The following is a 17,977-nucleotide window of genomic DNA, read 5'->3' on the forward strand; positions in this document are numbered from 1 at the left end:
GAGCAGAGAGAAGGGCGAGATGGTTATGATGTCATTTTAACACCCATAACCATCAAAGATTATTTGAATTAGCAGATGTCTGTGCCTTTTAAACACAAAGGCCAAAAGGGCAAGGACCCAGGAACCACATTAAAAAGGCACCAAATTGCAAAGAAATGTCTTTAAATTAATTTTGAAACCAATGTTCTGTTGTCTTAATAAAAACCTGCAGTTTCTTTCTAAAACTCGTGTTTTTCTGATAGTTTGCAAAGCCTGACATCACCATGCCGTCCCACGTCACCCTCTTTCTGCGTGACTCTGCCCCCCTCCTCCCAGAGAGTTTTCCATGGGTCAATTACAGTTACAACAGTGTTTTTACACCAGCGCTTATCCTATTTTTAAAAAGACACGCTCTGTAGACACACTTTGTACATACAACATGTATAATACATTGACTAAACATTTTCACTTGTCAGGACATTTTGATTTTCCACTGCATATACTTGTCGAGACAGCTTCAGCAGTGGCCGTGTGAGGCAGATAAATGAACACCATTAGGTTTAAAACATCCAAAGGTGTATGGGCTCACGTTGGTTGGATGCAATCGATTGTTCTGGCTGTTGCCCCAAAATCTGATCCCCGTTTCCATAGAATGACTGAGTTTATGACATGGGTCACTTCTTGGCCTCCTTAACTGAGATTAAATCAGATTAGTAAAGGCAAACGCACACACTCACACACATGCACGGACGCACACAAACTAGTTAACTCAATACTCCGGTTACATAGTCACTGTCTGATGCTCTCTGTCTGTCCCTACAATTTACTTTCAGATATTTATTTTTGATTTTTTTTTGTAATGTTTAAAATTAAAGACAGAAGACACTTTTAATGCAAGCCAAAATGTAAAAAATATATATAACATAAAAATAATCAGTATAATCATAAAAAATAATACTTTGTTCTTTGTAATAATCTAATAATGATCACATTTTCTACTTAAATTATTGTAAATTTAACTTAAAATACAAGTCTCCTACACACAAAAAGCCAAAAAGAGGGATTACAAATAGATTGTTTTATTTTTATTTTATTTTATCAGGATCCCATTGGCTACAGCAGAGCAGCAACTTATGGCATGGATCACTTCTTGGCCTCCTTATAAGGTTAAATGAGCTAACTGAGTTTATTATTTAAAAATAATAATAATAATAATAACTTCCTTGTTTAACTAGCTATTCGTGTAATAATAAAAACACTAAAAATAACTTGAATGTAAAAAATAATCGGTGTTTGGGTTCTATATGTTGGGATATTACCCATATAAACTGTAATTCTGAGGCTGGTGTGACAAGGTCACTCTGGCATTCCGGCGAGGCGCGTGCTCGTGTCTAGTTGGGAGCGCACAGCACGGCAGGGTGGACGCGCACAACAGCGACCTGAGGGCTCGCGGACAGAGCGCCAGCACGGGTCAGCTCGCGCAGCGGCTATTAATCATTAAAAAAAAATAACCAAACAGCTGCTGGTTTAATAAGGAAACAACCCGAAGCACAAAACTGACGTGGCGCTGGTTTCATGGGAGGACGCTGTCAGCAGAGGGTAAGTGCTGATTGAATTTCACTTGTGAAATTTTTCTTTTCCTTAAATTTTTCTTTTCCTTAAATTTTTCTTGAAGGAAGTTCGCAAACACTAATTATGATTACAAACAGCCTGTAATTTTAGTTGTCGATATTTATATTATTTCGTACTGTAATACTCTGAAAACCCTCACATTTCTGCACCTTTAAATATCTGTGTCAGGTTTAAACCACTGTGTGATGTTTTATAGTCAAATCTCGAATTTAAATGTATTTTCACCTTAATTCACAATGTGCAGAACTGGAGGATTACTGGAGGAATAAATAAAGAAGCCAATGTTTTGTTTTGTTTTTTAAGAAAAACGAACAATGTCAGAGAGATAAGTTTGCCTTGAGCACCCAAACTTTAATCCTTTTCTGCCTTTGTGAGTCATAACCTGATAGGAAACACATCTGTATTTTTTTAAGGCTTTGAAATGAGGCAATACTTAACAACAAACGAGTACAAATGTGAAACACATGCAGCCTCCATCATTTCCAACCAAGTTTATTTTCTGGCAGCACTGGTAGGTACAGCAACGTTAAAGTGACATGGCATGGATCAGGATTTTTGAGGGTGGCACGTGGTCGGACCGCAGGTTGGACCAAAGTAAGGGATTATGAGATAACATTTTCTTCACCCAGCCGATTACATTTTTAAACAGCATTAAAGACCTTTAGGTGACTGTAAAGGAAACTAAGACAACTGATCAGTGCATAAATAGCACTGAAAGTTGGCATTTTGTTTCTTATAGTGAAAAGATATTGACGGATAGATACGTCAGCAACATCCATAAAGTTGGGAGAAATGAAAGTTACAGGGGAGAGAAAAAGGAAACAATCAGATGTTAATGTGGCTCAGTATTTCTCCCCATCATGGGTCAAGCTCCAACCCTGTGCTCACCTCACATAATGCAGCTTGACGGTATATTTAGTAGGTAGAACCTCCTTGTTGGTAATTTCACACACACACACACACACACACACACACACACACACACACACACACACACACACACACACACACACACACACACACACACACACACCTGTTTACAGATGTTACGTTTTGATTCCTTTTGTAGATTACAGCATATCACCAGTTATCAAAAATAACTACTTTTTAGGTTTTCAGAGGAGATGGAAGAATTAATGTCAGCAGGATGATTCACTAAAAATATTAAAATATGTATTTGATGCTATTTCTGACATTTTTGATGAAGCTTCTCTTCCTGTTTTCTGCCTTTATGTCACAATATTATCGTTGTTTGTTGTCTTATCTAAAAGTATCCTGTAATTTTACTCTCCTGTTGTTAATCGTTGTATTAGTCTTAGAGGTTCTTGAAATTGAACTAGCACTGGCATGTTGCTGTGGTGCATGTTATGATTGTCGGTTGGAGGAGATGGAGGTAGGAGATGGTGTTGCACATTATCCGATAGCTGAAGAGGATTATTTTTAGTTTATAAGAATAAACAATAACGATTTTAAGCTGCAGTTTGACTCTTCATTCATATAATGTATGTAGCCTACACGTTGACTGTAGTATAGTGTCGCCTTTACTGCATATGGCCTCACTGAACCGTTGTTTGTGCTTTGAACAGATCAGTTAAAGCTCTGCATATTCATTGGATGCCGGGGTATGTCTGCACGTGTGGGGTCATGTGTATTAGCGGTGGCAGGGTACAACACCACTTTTAGATTTCTCTCCAGTATGGGGCAGTCATTTTTTTGTTTTAATATAATATGTATAAGATAAAATGGGGGATTAGAAGCAGTGTGAACATACTGATGTTGGTTCTAACATTATCGGTCCTGTCTGCATGCTTTTCAGCCTTCTGAGTATTTTCTTAATTAGAAAAGTGCTGTGTTGCGTTTTAACCACCACATTGCTTTATGCGCTGTCTTAACTCCGAGATTAACATTTGGTTGTCATCACACAATGACCTCTGTCACAGCGAACAGCTGAGCGAGGACCGGAAGCAGTAAATTTTCAATTAGATGGAATAAGGCTGAATGCCAGGATGACCACATGCTTGTGCTTATGATCAGATGCTGCTGTAGGAGGGTGTGTGCACATTGGCTGGCAGAAAATTGGTAACTACTTCACCCTAGCTGTGCACAGTAAAACATCTGTTTTACTGGAAAACAATGTTCCAAATTTTAAGGGTCTTTTTCTCCTGACATACATTTAAAAATGCATTAGCTCCAGCTGAAAGGTTAGCAGTCTGGCTGCACTGCAGGTAAGGTAGGATTCAGGAAAAAGTATGAACTCCTATGTCCCCTGTTAAAACTGTTTACTATGAGTCAAGCAGTGATCTTACTTAAAGGTTAATATGGGCTGGGGTCCCATAGTGTATATTCAGAGCACGGTTATTCTTGGGGATCATTAGGAAATGTTCAGCCTCACGTCTTTCTCCATCAGTGTAAACATGAATCAAACAACACAGTAACACCACCTTTCCAATGTTCTCTATGCTCCCCTTATTCCGCTGAAATGCATTTGACCCATTTGTTTTTAAGGAGATGTTTACTTGAAAAAGCTCAAGTTAAAGCTGAACTGTGGAGCAAGCTTATTTAATTTCAGTTTAATATCATAATAAATTCACGGCTAGTTAATGCAAAGTTATAGCATCATGTATTAAAGCCATGTTAACTAATTCATATATTTTGCTTCTCTCTTTCTCTTGCATCTTTGGCACAAATATATACTAACAGACTTGTCCTATCAGTAGCTGTTTGTTTTGCACGCACACATTCAAAGCAGACAGTTGTATTTTATATACAGTCTGTCAAATCATTTTTACTAAAAATCTCCCCATAGATGACCTTTTTTTATTCCAAAATAGCATTTCTGTAGGGGTTTTTTTTCTGCAGAGAAGGAATTTCCATTCTCTCAAAGACGTTTTTGTCATAGAAATAACTGCATTTAAATAACACAAATAACAAGAAACTGCAAAGATATCTGTATGAATAATTCTTGTACATGCTGAATTTTCCCTTTGCTGTTGCTGATGACCACTTATGACCACAGGGCACCCCCTCATTATAAATCCAGGTTTAATCCCAGTTCTTTCTCAATTATAATATTACTTAATATTCTGATGTAACTGTTACTGTTTGGTAATGTGAACACCTGCCAGCTGTAGCTATTGTAATATAAATTATTGATTAGATCTTGAAAAAAGGTCACAGCAGTGTTGTGCATTTACCTACTTATATTTTCAGGCTTTGCTTATAGATTTTCTGGAGAAATTTCTTTGTGCATATAGAACATGATTAAAATCTGCCTTGCATTCTGAGGTTTCATATATAAATTAAGCCTAAATAAAAGACATGGAGAGAAAATGGCTTGACAATGAGCCAAGGGATGCTGCGAGAGAGGGACAAAGACCCAATCCGTGTCCTGGTTTCTGACCTCCATTGATCAATATGACTTATTGATGTCCCTCTATATTACTGTGGCTTCACAATGTAGAGGCTCGCTTAGGTTCTGTGTTGTATGTTGTATTCACAATGGTGATAAAACCTAAATACCTTAAAGACCAAAGATGGGATGCGAAAATTTCTGACTCATTGTTTTCTTGAAGAAAAAAGGAAATAGGGCGGCTCAGCCGTGTACCAGAAGAGGCAAAAATACTGATGGTACTGCAACGTGAAGTTTATTCAATACATCTTTCAATGACAGTCGAATCATATCCTTTGCAAATCTAATCTGGCCACATAACACTTTAATATGCCAAGATAATCTGGATAGAACGGGGACAGGGGAGGTGCCAGAGAGAGGCAAAATAAATCATGAGAGACCCGGTGTGAAAGAAAGCACAGAAAAGTAGGTGGTGAGAGTGGATTAGTGTGGTCCTGCACGGGAACGATAAATGCAATCATTAAAGCACCTGTTCTGTCAAGTCAGTGGGTTAATGTTGAGATCAAAGCTATTCCAAGCACTAACAACCTGTGGATATGCTCAAAATGTCATTATTAACACAGTCTAACACTCCCTTGATTATAAAGGACATTATTACGAAAGTTGTTGGGTTATCATTTTGATGCTACAGTTACATATGCTGGTATTTCTGTAAGGTTTCTCTTTGTTTGCTTAATTAAAAAAGTTAATATCACAGGAGAATTAAAAAAAAATATCTATATTGTATTTATTGTTACAACAAATGGCTCAGCACAACACAACACCAGGTCTGTATGAATCAAACCAAGCAGTGACAGATGTGATCAGCAGTGACCTTGTTGTAAACAGGCACCAAAGGTTTGCAGTCGCTGATGAGATTTCAAACCACCGAAATGACTCAAGAGTTAGCAAAGCAAAAACTTTTCCCTTGAATACAACAAGCAAGTCAAATATACCAGCGGAAAGACTTTCCAAGACATAAAAATGTTTTTCTTTACAGTATATGGAAGGACATCATAACACCCATTCGAGCAGGTTTTAACAATTTTTGATATCCTGGAAGTAGAGATGAAGGGTCCATTTTCAAAGACATTCCCAGTTTTCTTTCCATACTCCATGTCTACCCAATAGGATAACAGTTTTGTACAGTTACACAGTTTTTTATTTTTTATGTTCTTCTTCACTGATGTCTGCACCGAATGGCTTTTTGGATTTGTTTGGTCAAAGGACTGACAGACATGATTAGTCTGATCACGTTGCCCAGCTTTCATCATATAAGGCAGGGCTGCAGATGAGATGCTTCTCTGGAAGCAACAACTTCACGCATGTAATTTTCCCACATAGCCCTCCATGAATGCTCTTGTATGAGGAATCATTTGAGATATTTGGCACCTCAACACGATAAGGTTAGGCAACACAACGATACATACACTCTCATATCAGCCACATGCACGCCTCTCTCATCGCCTACTCCAGTGGCTGTTGCGAGTCATCAAATGACAAGTCAGCCCAGAGATAGCCGATGTGAGAACTTGTTCTTTGGTTGGCACGAGTTACAGTAGAAGTATGAAGGTCAGGACTGCCTACTGGGTTATTTCTTTATTAAGTAAACACTGGGCAGCATAAACATGTAAATCATAAATCACATTATCATAATGTTAGTGTGCAGTTTGGTGTAAAATTTGACCATAAAAGACTTTAGGGTTCATTTTGATTTCAGTCTGGCGTTCGAACAATTTCCACAGTGTTGCAGTCACATGTTATACATCAGTTTCTACATGAGGATGTGCCAGGAGCATAAAGACGCATTTGGATGCAGCTCTCAAAGCAGGATGATACTCATACTGACACATACTGTCATATTAGTATATTTTGCGTCCCTCTGTTGTTCCTTTGTACTTTCAGTGGAAGTTTTCTGTATTGCACCAGATTATTACCTTTTAACATAAATGCTAATGTGCATTTATAATTTTTGTTGTAGCTGGCATCGTGTTGGAAATGAGGTGAATATTTCTCAGTGGGGATGATTGTGCTGCAGGAGTGATTACTTCTCCTGCATTAATTCTGAAAGTGGACTACATGTAGCTTATAGTGAGTTTTTCAAGACTGCAGATAGATGTCTAACAATTACAGTAAACTAGCTATGCGAACTTCGTCTTGTCTATTTGATCTGTATTTTCATCTTCAGGTGCTGTTACCAGTAGGTTACAAAAACAATAATATCATTGCTGAACATTGATGAATTAAGTGTTATTATGAACTTAATGACTTCTTTCTTTATTCCTGCTTTTTTAAATAAATGTCACATTCTGCAGTATAGCTCACCCTATTAAACTGGAGCCACTGCTCTTTATATTCAAGCATCACAAGAGTAAATCATGGTATCAGAGCTCCATCAATGGTACTGACTTATTTTTAATTGCTTATGCACAGATTTTTGCATACTAATATAGACTCATCTGCCACTTCATTAGTTACACCTTGCTAATTCTGAGTTGGATCCCTTTTGCCTTCAGATCTGCTTTAATTCTTCGTGGCATAAATTCAACAAGATGCTAGAAACATTATTAGAGATTTAGCTTCATATGGACATGTCAGCATCACACAGTTGCTGCAGATTTGATGGCCGCTTATTAATGATGTGAATAAGAAGATGGTTACACTGTGTCAATAAAGTGATGCTTATGATCAGCAACCAGACCAATCTAGACTGTGGCAATTAAATGGTTCTCATTTGGTTCCAAGTGTGCCAGGAAAATATCCCTCACACCATTTACATCACCAAGCAACCTGAGTTGCTGACATAAGGCAAGATAGATGCATGGTTTCATGTTGTTTATGCTAACTTGTGACCCTACCATCTGAATATCGCAGCAGAAATTAAGACTCACCAGAGCAGGCAGCATTTTTCCAATCTTGCAAATGGAAGTTGCCTGATTTTGGTGAGGGTATATGAACTGTAGCCTCAGTTTCCTGTTCTTAGCTGACAGCATCCAGTTTGGTCCTCTGCCACTATACCCAATCTGCTTCAAGATTTGACGTGCTGTGCATGCTCTTCTGCATACTGTGGTCATAACAAGTGGTTATTTAGTTATTTTAAGTCTGGCTATTCTTCTCTGACCTCGGGTATTAACAGTGAATTTTCACCCAGAGAAATGCTGCTCGCTGGTTAGTTTCTCTTTTTCTGGACATTTTCTGTAAATCTTTGAGATGACTGGAAAATTCCAGCAAATCAGCAGTTTCTGAAATGCTCACCAGCCGATCTGACACCAACAACCACGTCACATTCAAAGTCACTTAAATCACCTTTCTTCCCCGTTCTGATACTCGGTTTGAACATCAGCAGCTCATCTCAGTCCTGTCCACAAGCCTAAAAGCATTCAGTTACTACCATGTGATTGGCTAATTAGAAAATTCAAGTCATAGTTTAAAGTTATGCTGAGAATTTCCAGTGGGTTGACATTTGTTAGATGCAATTACTTAGTATATTCTACCATTTCTTTCTATAACACAAGTAGCTATTTGCAAGACTTCAGATGATTAGCAGATAGGCCTCTCAGTTGCCTCTGTAAAAATAAATAAGTGAGCTACTTCTTGTGTTGTGTTTTTTACATTTTTTAATGGTGGATACATTTTAATGGTCGCTGCAAATATTACTGCATAACATGCGGATGTAAACATGCATTTTTCTCTTTGTTTCTCTTCTCTTTTTCTCTGATAGGTACATCTGGGTCAAGCTACAAGAAGGTCTGATTTTTCATCTTAACACTATCCACAAAAAAGCAACCAATGAACTGCATTTGATAAACCAGAGGGATACACTAACAAAGGTAAGTGTCTGATTGACAAACAAAATTTTAGCAGTTTAGCTTCTCATTGCCTTTTGACTTGGCAACATGATAATTTAAACTAGTGCTGATACTTCCTTCACATTTATATTCTCCTTTCTGTTTGTTCTAATTTCTTTTTTAAGTCTGCAGTGGGTTAGGCGTGATGATCCAAACATAAAGGGATACAGAACAGTCACCGAAACCTCAATAAAGGAAACGGAATAAGAAGCAGACTCTTTCATTTCCTTCTTCTGTGACTCTTCCCTTCCCTGAGATCAACAAAGCTCAGTGCTCTCACTGAACATGTGTCAAAAAAGGAGGCCAACACTCAAGCAAAGATGAACCCCTATGTTACTTCTCACTTCAGGAGGGATCTCTTCCCCCATTTTCATTTGTTGTAGACTTTTTGTTTACCCTGCTTTTACTGGTTGGATGCAATGACTTGCTCTGTATTTGGAAAGTTATAGCAACAGCTCCTGCTTCTTGCTTTGCTGTTCTCTCTGTACCTTCAGCAGTGCACGGTTATGGTTGAGTAACTGATTTTGTTCACTGGTTACTAAATGATTATGGGTTGCATGATTTTTACACTTTGTCAGGATTCAGTTGTAAGGGTCTCTGGGAATGATTGGGCAAGGTAAATGATAATATTACAAGCACATCCTTTTCATTATCAGATGTATTTGCATGTTTTTCTTGCTTAACTTAAGCCTTTAGTAATCATTTCGATATATTGATGATTTTGTATACTTTTGCATGCTCATTAGTTGATAACTTGTGGTTCACTTTAAAGATTCTCTAGCATGCTGATGTTTTTTGTTTTTGTTTTTTTTCCTTTTTTTTAATATCTGCAAATAACTTTTTATTTGAGGAACCTCTTTGATGCTCAAATAGCCTTCGTGATCTGGTTCAAACAGGGATGACAAGTAAGAGTCTACAAGGCACAAAAACTGTTACAGCCTCCTGCTTAGACATACACCTGACCTGTGAACTCTGGAGCTTGACCTCTGCAGAAAACAGATCAAATCAGGTGATTGCTGTTCTCAACTTTTGACTCTTTATAAATCTTCCACGTAAAGCTAAGTAAGTTTAGAGATAGTCAAAATAATCATCCTCTGTTGTTTTCTTCATTTTTTCTAATCTGTTGTCAGGCGTAGGTGATTTCTCAGCCCTAACGCTGAGCTGTGTTGAGGTATATCTTTGTTGTGGCTGTAAATGTAGTTATTGGCCAATATTATCCAAGAGGCAGTGCACAAAATACTTCTTTGAGAATCTGACAATGGCCATTAAACAGTTTTGCAGACACTTAAAAAGAACATGTGAAATTGTAAAGGCAGTGACATGATTGGAAAAGAAATGGCAAACAAATCATGTTTTTTTTTTTCAGTTGGGTCCCTGGTGTTGGGAACAAAAGTTGTATTTCCTTTATCTGTGAAAAAAAGTGATGACAATAGCTTAAGCCAGCTGAATCAAGATATCTTGGCAATGAATTATGAATGATAAATAATAACAGTAGAGATTTGATGGTTTTGTATTGTCTTTTTCCTCATGCCCTTCTCAAGTGGTTGTGAAAGTGGAGAGAAGTTTGATCGTAAGAATTGGCATGTTTCTTTCTTGTTTCAACTGCATGTTGGAAGTTATCACACTGTTTGACCTGAATTTGGCTTTGTGTTCTCTGTGTACGTTGTATATCATCACATTTCTATCCCATTGTCTTGCTCCATTGCATTATCAGCTTATATTTTTTGAAGTGTTTATCAAATGAGTCCTGCTCGAGCAAAAAACCTCAAGACTATCCTTTTAGTGTTTTCAACTATATAGAACCAATCCTGCATGTTTTTCTGATGTATGTCAAAGTTAGCCCAGCTCTACCACTCCTTGTCAAATGAAATTTTGCAGATCACAGAGTTGGACTCTTTGGGCTGCTATTGAAGTCGTTCTTTTCAGCTCACCTCCTTTCACTAAAGTGACTGTGATTTAAGGTCATTGGTTGTTACTGAACTCACACTACAAGAAAGCCCATTAGCTTGCTGGGAATCCATTACTGAAAGGACTGACTGTACGGAGTAACAGAATAAAAAGTTGTGGAAGGGACACTGAAGAAAGTGATTGACCAATGGCCTTGGAGGGTGTTATCCTCTGGTTACCATTGGGCGCCATGGACCTACAATTATCTCTGTATTAGAAGAGACTGACTGTGACATTAACACCACACATAATTTCAGTGACGGTATCAAGGTGCTTATTCATTACATCGATAAACAAGGCACACTTATAAATACAGAGAACTCATAGCAGATGATGGGGGCAGCACGTGTAAAACGACGCTTCAGTGCTGTGGTGGATGGGCCAGTGGAGGAGGAGGAGGTCATGAGGCTAGCACAGAGTGCTGCAGATACATCTGGCGGAGGGGGGAGCCCAGCGGGGTCAGGGACCCCAACCAGCCCCTCTCCGACCCATGCCCTCAATGGCAAAGCTCTGCCTCTTCAAAGCAACACCAACAATGCCCGGAGGCATGGTGCCATTGGAGAGTCAGCTGGAGGAGATGCAGGAGGAGAAGGTGGGTTGAGAGGAGGAAGAATGTGTTCAGGGCCCAAGAGTGGAAGAGGCAGTAGTGTAGGAGGGAGAGGGGAAGGCCGTTCTTCATCAGATCAGGATTCACTCTCTTCCCCCTCCACTACCAGCCGCCGGCGCAATAGGCGCTCAACCCGCCGGCCCCGACAACGCTTTGTGGGCAAGGACGGACGCTGCAACGTCACCTTTGTCAACATGAGCGAGAGGGGCCAGCGGTACCTCAGTGACCTCTTTACCACTTGCGTGGACATCCGCTGGCGATGGATGCTGGTCATCTTCACTCTCTCCTTCGTTCTCTCCTGGCTGCTCTTTGGATTTGCCTTCTGGCTCATTGCCTCCGCACATGGAGACCTCTCCATTCGGCTTACCCCCAGCTCAAGTTCATCTCCGGGATCAGGAGATGCTGGCTCTGGAGGAGAGTCTGATAGAGAGGCAGTGGTTGAGGAGCCATGCTTCTTCCAGGTGAACAGCTTCATGGCAGCCTTTCTGTTCTCCTTGGAGACGCAGACATCCATCGGTTATGGCTTCAGAAGTGTGACCGAAGAATGTCCCCTGGCGGTGGTGGCGGTCGTTTTGCAGTGCATTGTGGGCTGCATAATTGACGCCTTCATCATCGGGGCAGTCATGGCAAAGATTGCCAAGCCCAAGAAGCGCAACGAGACCCTGGTGTTCTCCGACACTGCTGTTGTGGCGTTGAGAGATGGAAAACTCTGTATGATGTGGAGGGTCGGAAACCTACGCAAAAGCCACCTGGTAGAAGCACACGTCAGAGCACAACTACTAAAGGTAAGTGGAAAAAATACAAATAATCATACTGATGAAAAAAGAGGCCAGAAAACAACCCTGACATGAAAAAGGTCAAAGAAGTTATCTAGTGATTGTAACGGAGTCAAAGTCAGGAATGCACCAAATAACAGAGGTTGCTACTGTGATAGAGCAGTGGAGGGAAAAAAAGAGAAAGAGAGAGGGCTGAGACCATCTGGCCCGTATTCTGTGGACCGTAGTTAATGAGAGCTTGTTTTATTTTCCCTCAGGGGTTAGGAAGATTTACCATGGATTAACTTGCCCACAATTCTTTAACTAAGGACCATTGTCCTTCGTCATCTCATTTCCTCTTGTATACTGTATCACTGTGGGTTCTGTGATTGTTTTCTATGACTACTGAAGTTTACCCTAATGTTTGTCCTTATATCTGTAGTTTGCATGTGTGTTCCCTCAGGATTTTCTGTAGGATCAAAATCTGTAGCGCATTTTGGCTGCAGTGTGGAGAATTTGATCTCTTTTAATAGCATGACCATATCAAAGTTTAGGCAGGGCAGATGGGATTAAGTTTGAGGATGAAGGGAATACAATTGTGAATGCTAAAACTGGATATTGTTCAAAAGCAAGGTTGGGTGAGTGATAAGCCTATGGATTGGCAAGGTGACTAAAGAAGTGCATAGTGAGATTCAGCTGAATATAATAACCAAATGCTAGACAATTCGGTCAGGGTAAGATTATTAATTTACAATGCTTTCATCAGATTACCTTTAGAAAATGTCAAGTGTTACCTTCAAGGTGATATCACGATGTAATTAATTAACCTTTGTTCCAATAATAAAAATCTTTCTGTTTTCTTTTTAATATTTCCTCAAAAGCCTTAATGAACTGAAATATATAATGTGGGATGTGATATGGACCAAATAATGACTTTTACATTTCAAACCTGCTCCCAGTCAAGGGTGACACCAGAGGGAGAGTACCTCCCACTGGACAACGTGGACATCAACGTGGGGTTTGACACCGGCACTGACCGCATCTTCTTGGTCTCGCCTGTAACAATTGTCCATGAAATCAATGAAGAGTCGCCTTTCTTTGAGATGGACCAAAAAACGCTGGAGAACGACTCTGACCTGGAGGTGGTGGTCATACTTGAAGGCATGGTGGAGGCCACAGCCATGACCACGCAGTGCCGCAGCTCCTATCTGGCTACTGAAATCCTCTGGGGACACCGCTTTGAACCAGTGCTCTTTGAGAGGAAAGATGGCTACCAGGTGAAAACAGAAGTACAGACAGAAAACTCTTTTTTCCATTTAATCCTGACACAACTTCCAGTCTTTAAATCTAAGACCATTTTAAGTCATCACTGATGCATAGCCTTGACGTCATATATATTTTACCAGGTTTTTTGATAAAATAGGAGTGAAGCTGAGAAAACTAAATATAATTCAGTGTGTTTCTCCATTTATCATTTAGTAGCAAAGCCTCAGTGGTGCCAAAAAAAGAGTGGAGTTGATGTTTAAAACTTTGATAGTCTTTGATAATCAACTTAATCCTGTCTGAGCTGCTGATTGGGTAATAGTTAGTCAATCTGCAACATTTTGTGTTACCATTAATTGAAAAGGCTATGAGTCATTCTCTTCCCTCAATTCTGCTGTTATATCTCAGATTGCATACTTTCGTGTTTACACTTGCTACTTTCAGCATGTTTACATTAACAAGCATAGCTACATGCAGGGAAATACCACCACCATGGTAATGTGTTCATAAAAGTCAAGAAGTTATATTTTCACTCTCAATAGTTGGCATGTGTTGACGTGTTGTTTGGTGTTAACGTGTGTTTCCTTGCTGTCTGCAAAGTAGAAGCTAGATATTTGGCCAAAGGCTTGACAACATATCTGACAAAGCACGTGAAAATGCAGACCGAGAATCCCGACTGTGCACAGAAACAACCAAGAGATGATGCAATCCAGAACAGCCAGACTTCATCAGCCAGAAAGCATCAGAAATTTAGCATTACACAGATTTTAAAATTAAGCATCAGCAAAAGTAAAATTCTATCAGCCCTAATTGTACATTACATAACATATGTATTGTTTTGCTCCTGGGAGAGAACAAAAGTCATTTTAGGATTGGATCTTGAAAGGCATCAGCATACAAAAATATGCCAAATCAAACATGCAGGTGAATAAGGAAACACTCAGAAGCAGCATCTTCTATTCAACAATAAACATTCTTCAACTAAACATCAGCAGGGTTGTATTGTCATTTTGAGCCTTTTGAGCATTTAACTAAAAGTCACTGTTCTATGCTTTTTTCCAGGTGGATTACTCATTTTTCCATCGGACCTATGAAATCCCGAACACACCTTCCTGCAGTGCTAAAGATCTGGCCGAGCAGAAGTACATTCAGAGTTCACGGTCGTCATTCTGTTATGAGAACGAAGTAGCTCTGCAGCTTGCCTCACCCGACGGTGAGCTGGGTCAAAACCTTGAGTTTGCCTCCCCACCAACCCGGAGGCAATCCCTGGCAGAACATCTCCACTACAACTGAACGGAAGGGAAAAAGACAGGAAACCGACTTCAGAGAATGAACTGATATGATGATGGGAGACAGAATAGTAGAGAGAGCCTTGAATAAACCAGTGTACAATAAAGGATAGGAAGAAACGCTATTTACAGAAGAGGAAGAAATATTTAGTGCGAACATTAGCAAGTTTGGTGTTACTCTTTTGGTGAGTTGGGTTTAGTACACTGACCTAGTTGTCTAATTGGTCCTGGCAATCTTTCAAAATCATTGAAAACTGCTAAGTCTCACATCTGGCCCATCACTACCACAGCACACAGTCTGACTCTAATACCTGACTGACAAGGGTATGCAACAGCGCCCCATGGTGGCTACCACATGCAATTGACCCTCAATTTTTATGATGGGAAGATTTTGACCTCTGTTGGAGGTAATGTTTTAGCTTCTGAGGAATGTATTCCACTAAGATGCTCACTTATCACTTTTGTTCTTTTGTTCTTTTATTTTCTTATGGTAAGTATGGATTATGCACTTTTTGGCATCAGGGACTGAGAATGTATTTGAGATAAGCCAAAGCAGAGCAACAGTAACATGGAGAAACAGCTTTAAACTAGCAGCGGTTTTGAGATGTTTGTTCCATGTAGATGTATTTTCTCTGTGTTGTTTGTTTTTTGGCTTTTTTCCATGTGTGATGCAAAGAAAAAGATGTTCACTGATTGTAAAATTTTCTTGATTTTAACATTTTGTGTTGAGTGGAATAGCATGATTGTAGGGTCTCAGACCACACAGGTGATCCAGATGTGATGATCGCCATGCATTGTTTTATGGCGCTACTATCAAAGTATGCTGTTATCGCTTATGTCTGTAAAAGCAGCCTCGCTATTGTTTTGGTGTGCTATTTTTGCATTATTGTACACTTTAACTGAGCTATAATACTGTAATCTTTTAAGTGTTGGTGGTGCAGACTGAATAGTGAATATAAGGCAATAGCATTGGAGACCTACACTCACATCCAGCATCTTTCCATTTCTACAATTCTGCAAGAAGTGGCTGAAGATCCAACTGGAAACTACATCAGACTCCCAGAAAATTAAATCCGGGCTGTTGGGGGGTTTTTGGCTCATAAAATCATGCAATTTCCTTAGGTGGTAGGTGGTGCCTTCATAACAGAGCGGACATTTTGCAAATGTCCCTTCATCTGCATGATGTTGAAAATGTGCTTGAATTGTATTTTTTTATCATGTGCATTTGCAAGATGACCACTTTTAGTGTGCAGTATGTGCTAAGATGAAAAAAACTGAGCAATCCCCATATAAACGTGCCGTGATGAATGAATCTTTTACCCGTAATATAATGTAGGCTATGTAATAGTTGCACTTTCTAGATATATTACAAAGCACCTGAGATATTTCTGTTTATTTTAACATTAATAATTAAGAGTAAATAATGCCACCTCAGTATGTAAGTGTTTGATTGCAGCATGTGTTGGCAAAGTGTGGGGGCCGCAATGCCGTGTTGAGTGTTGACCAGTAATCAGCCTGTCCGACGCACAACCTGGAAACTTGTTGTTTGCACTTTGCACTAATTATGGAGACTAATATCACTGATGAAACTTTACAAAAGCACAGTAGTGTTGCAGGAACAGCACAGGCTAACTTCAGTGCATCGATCGCAGTGTTCTGACTGATAACATATTATCTCTTATAAATAGTGTTAATGCTGTTCCACGTCTGTCTTCCCTTTCACTTCTCTATTATGGCTACCATTTTCTATTTATAGGCTGCACAGGAGGTCATGTCATTTTCTCCCTGCATCCACTTCCATGAAATGTAACTTGAACTTACAGCACCATCACTTTACTATGATGGGACTTTTTAAACACAGCAGAAAGAAATAGACGGATTGATTTGGATTCACTGTTCACAGTACAGTACATTTTATACATAGTGTAAAGCACAGAGTAGTATAATGTAATACCTCTTTTTTAAATAAATTAAGTGATATGAAATCGACAAAAGCTACTGTTCTAGGATTTGGGGGGATTTTCTGAGGAGAAATTTTTCTCTTTTTTTTTTTTTTGCTCCAGCAGACACTAGATATATACTTTCAGAGCTGCCTCAGGCACAAAGCACTTCCAGAAAAAAGAGAACAGTGTTATAGAAGAAATAAAACATGGGGATTCAATTGTGATTATTGGGTGTGTCCTTATTTATACTCCTTGCACTCTCTGTACTTCACCCAATTAGCCTATATATGTTTTAAAAGGACATTCCACTGCAGCAATTTTACATGAATATCTTCCTTGTGTTGTACTTTCAGTGATTATGTCAGCCAATTACAGAAAATGTAACTAAACAGTTACTAAGTTATTTATAAAGGGGGAAAAAAAACTTTATGATGTAAGTGAAACTGTAGTAATCAAGTGTAACTTGATTAATATGTTTACCCCTTATTTTCTTATCAAAATTCAAATATTAAATGAAAATTATATCACTGCTGATGAATCAGACGTAGAACCACAGCCTGCGAAAAGAATTGTGTTCTGACTAAAAGGACATAGAGCAGGTGTGGCACGGGTGATAAATGTAACCAAGTCAACCAAATATGATTTTTTTTTAGGGAATATAAACAAGGGTTTGATGCAAATCATTAATTCACTGCTGTTCAGCTTGTTTCCTTTTTTCTTTCTTTTATTGAGCAAGCAGCACGGTGGGACAGTGGTTAGCGCTGTTGCCTCACAGCAAGAAGGTCCTGAGTTTGACTTCAATATTTGGCTGCTGACTTTCTGTGTGTCTCTGTGGATTGTCTCTGGGTGCTCTGGCTTCCCCCCACAGTCCACAGACATACAATTAGTGGAACTGGATTAACAGGTGATTCTAAATTACACATAGGTGTAAACCCACCCCACCCAATGAACAAATGGGTGGGGTAAAAACACCAAAAAAAAACAAAAAAAAAAAAACATGCCAAGTTGAACAGAAAAGTTTTCCTGCTTATGCTATGGTAATTCCTCTTGGGGCATTCTCTAAAGGTTCTCAGGAATTTTTAGGTTTTATTAAGTTTGTGACATGTAGGTCTGTATTAGAGAATAGAATAGAATAGAATAATCCTTTAATTATACCACAAGGGGAAATTTGGTTGTATCAGCAGCCAAAACACACTTATACAAACAGAACAGGACACAGAATAGAAGCACAATTTTTACATATTTACATCATGGACAATAGTTACCAAAGCAGAGTACTGTACAGTACAGTATTATTGTTACAGTCACAAATACAAGGACTACACT

The 17,977-nt window shown here is 39.1% G+C and overlaps 1 protein-coding gene across 1 annotated transcript; it reads left to right on the top strand.

The window, feature by feature from the left end:
- Nucleotides 1-1,431: 1,431 nt before the first annotated feature.
- Nucleotides 1,432-15,379, top strand: kcnj14 (potassium inwardly rectifying channel subfamily J member 14). The gene is made up of 6 exons (XM_040029881.1): nt 1,432-1,578; nt 8,721-8,829; nt 8,973-9,856; nt 10,389-12,186; nt 13,116-13,433; nt 14,482-15,379. The coding sequence occupies exons 4-6, from the start codon at nt 11,125-11,127 to the stop codon at nt 14,710-14,712; spliced, it is 1,611 nt and encodes a 536-aa protein (XP_039885815.1). The 5' UTR covers nt 1,432-1,578; nt 8,721-8,829; nt 8,973-9,856; nt 10,389-11,124; the 3' UTR covers nt 14,713-15,379.
- The last annotated feature ends 2,598 nt before the right edge of the window (nt 15,380-17,977 follow it).

This window comes from Simochromis diagramma, unplaced genomic scaffold, assembly GCF_900408965.1.
Source record: "Simochromis diagramma unplaced genomic scaffold, fSimDia1.1 OVJJ01000361.1, whole genome shotgun sequence".
NCBI classification, from domain to species: domain Eukaryota; kingdom Metazoa; phylum Chordata; class Actinopteri; order Cichliformes; family Cichlidae; genus Simochromis; species Simochromis diagramma.

Bases quoted from the DNA above. Each gene is read 5' to 3' on its own strand.
- kcnj14 (XM_040029881.1), top strand. From the start codon at position 11,125: ATGATGGGGGCAGCACGTGTAAAACGACGCTTCAGTGCTGTGGTGGAT. The intron at 12,187-13,115 runs GTAAGTGGAAAA...ACCTGCTCCCAG, and splicing joins TCAGAGCACAACTACTAAAG to TCAAGGGTGACACCAGAGGG. The intron at 13,434-14,481 runs GTGAAAACAGAA...GCTTTTTTCCAG, and splicing joins AGAGGAAAGATGGCTACCAG to GTGGATTACTCATTTTTCCA.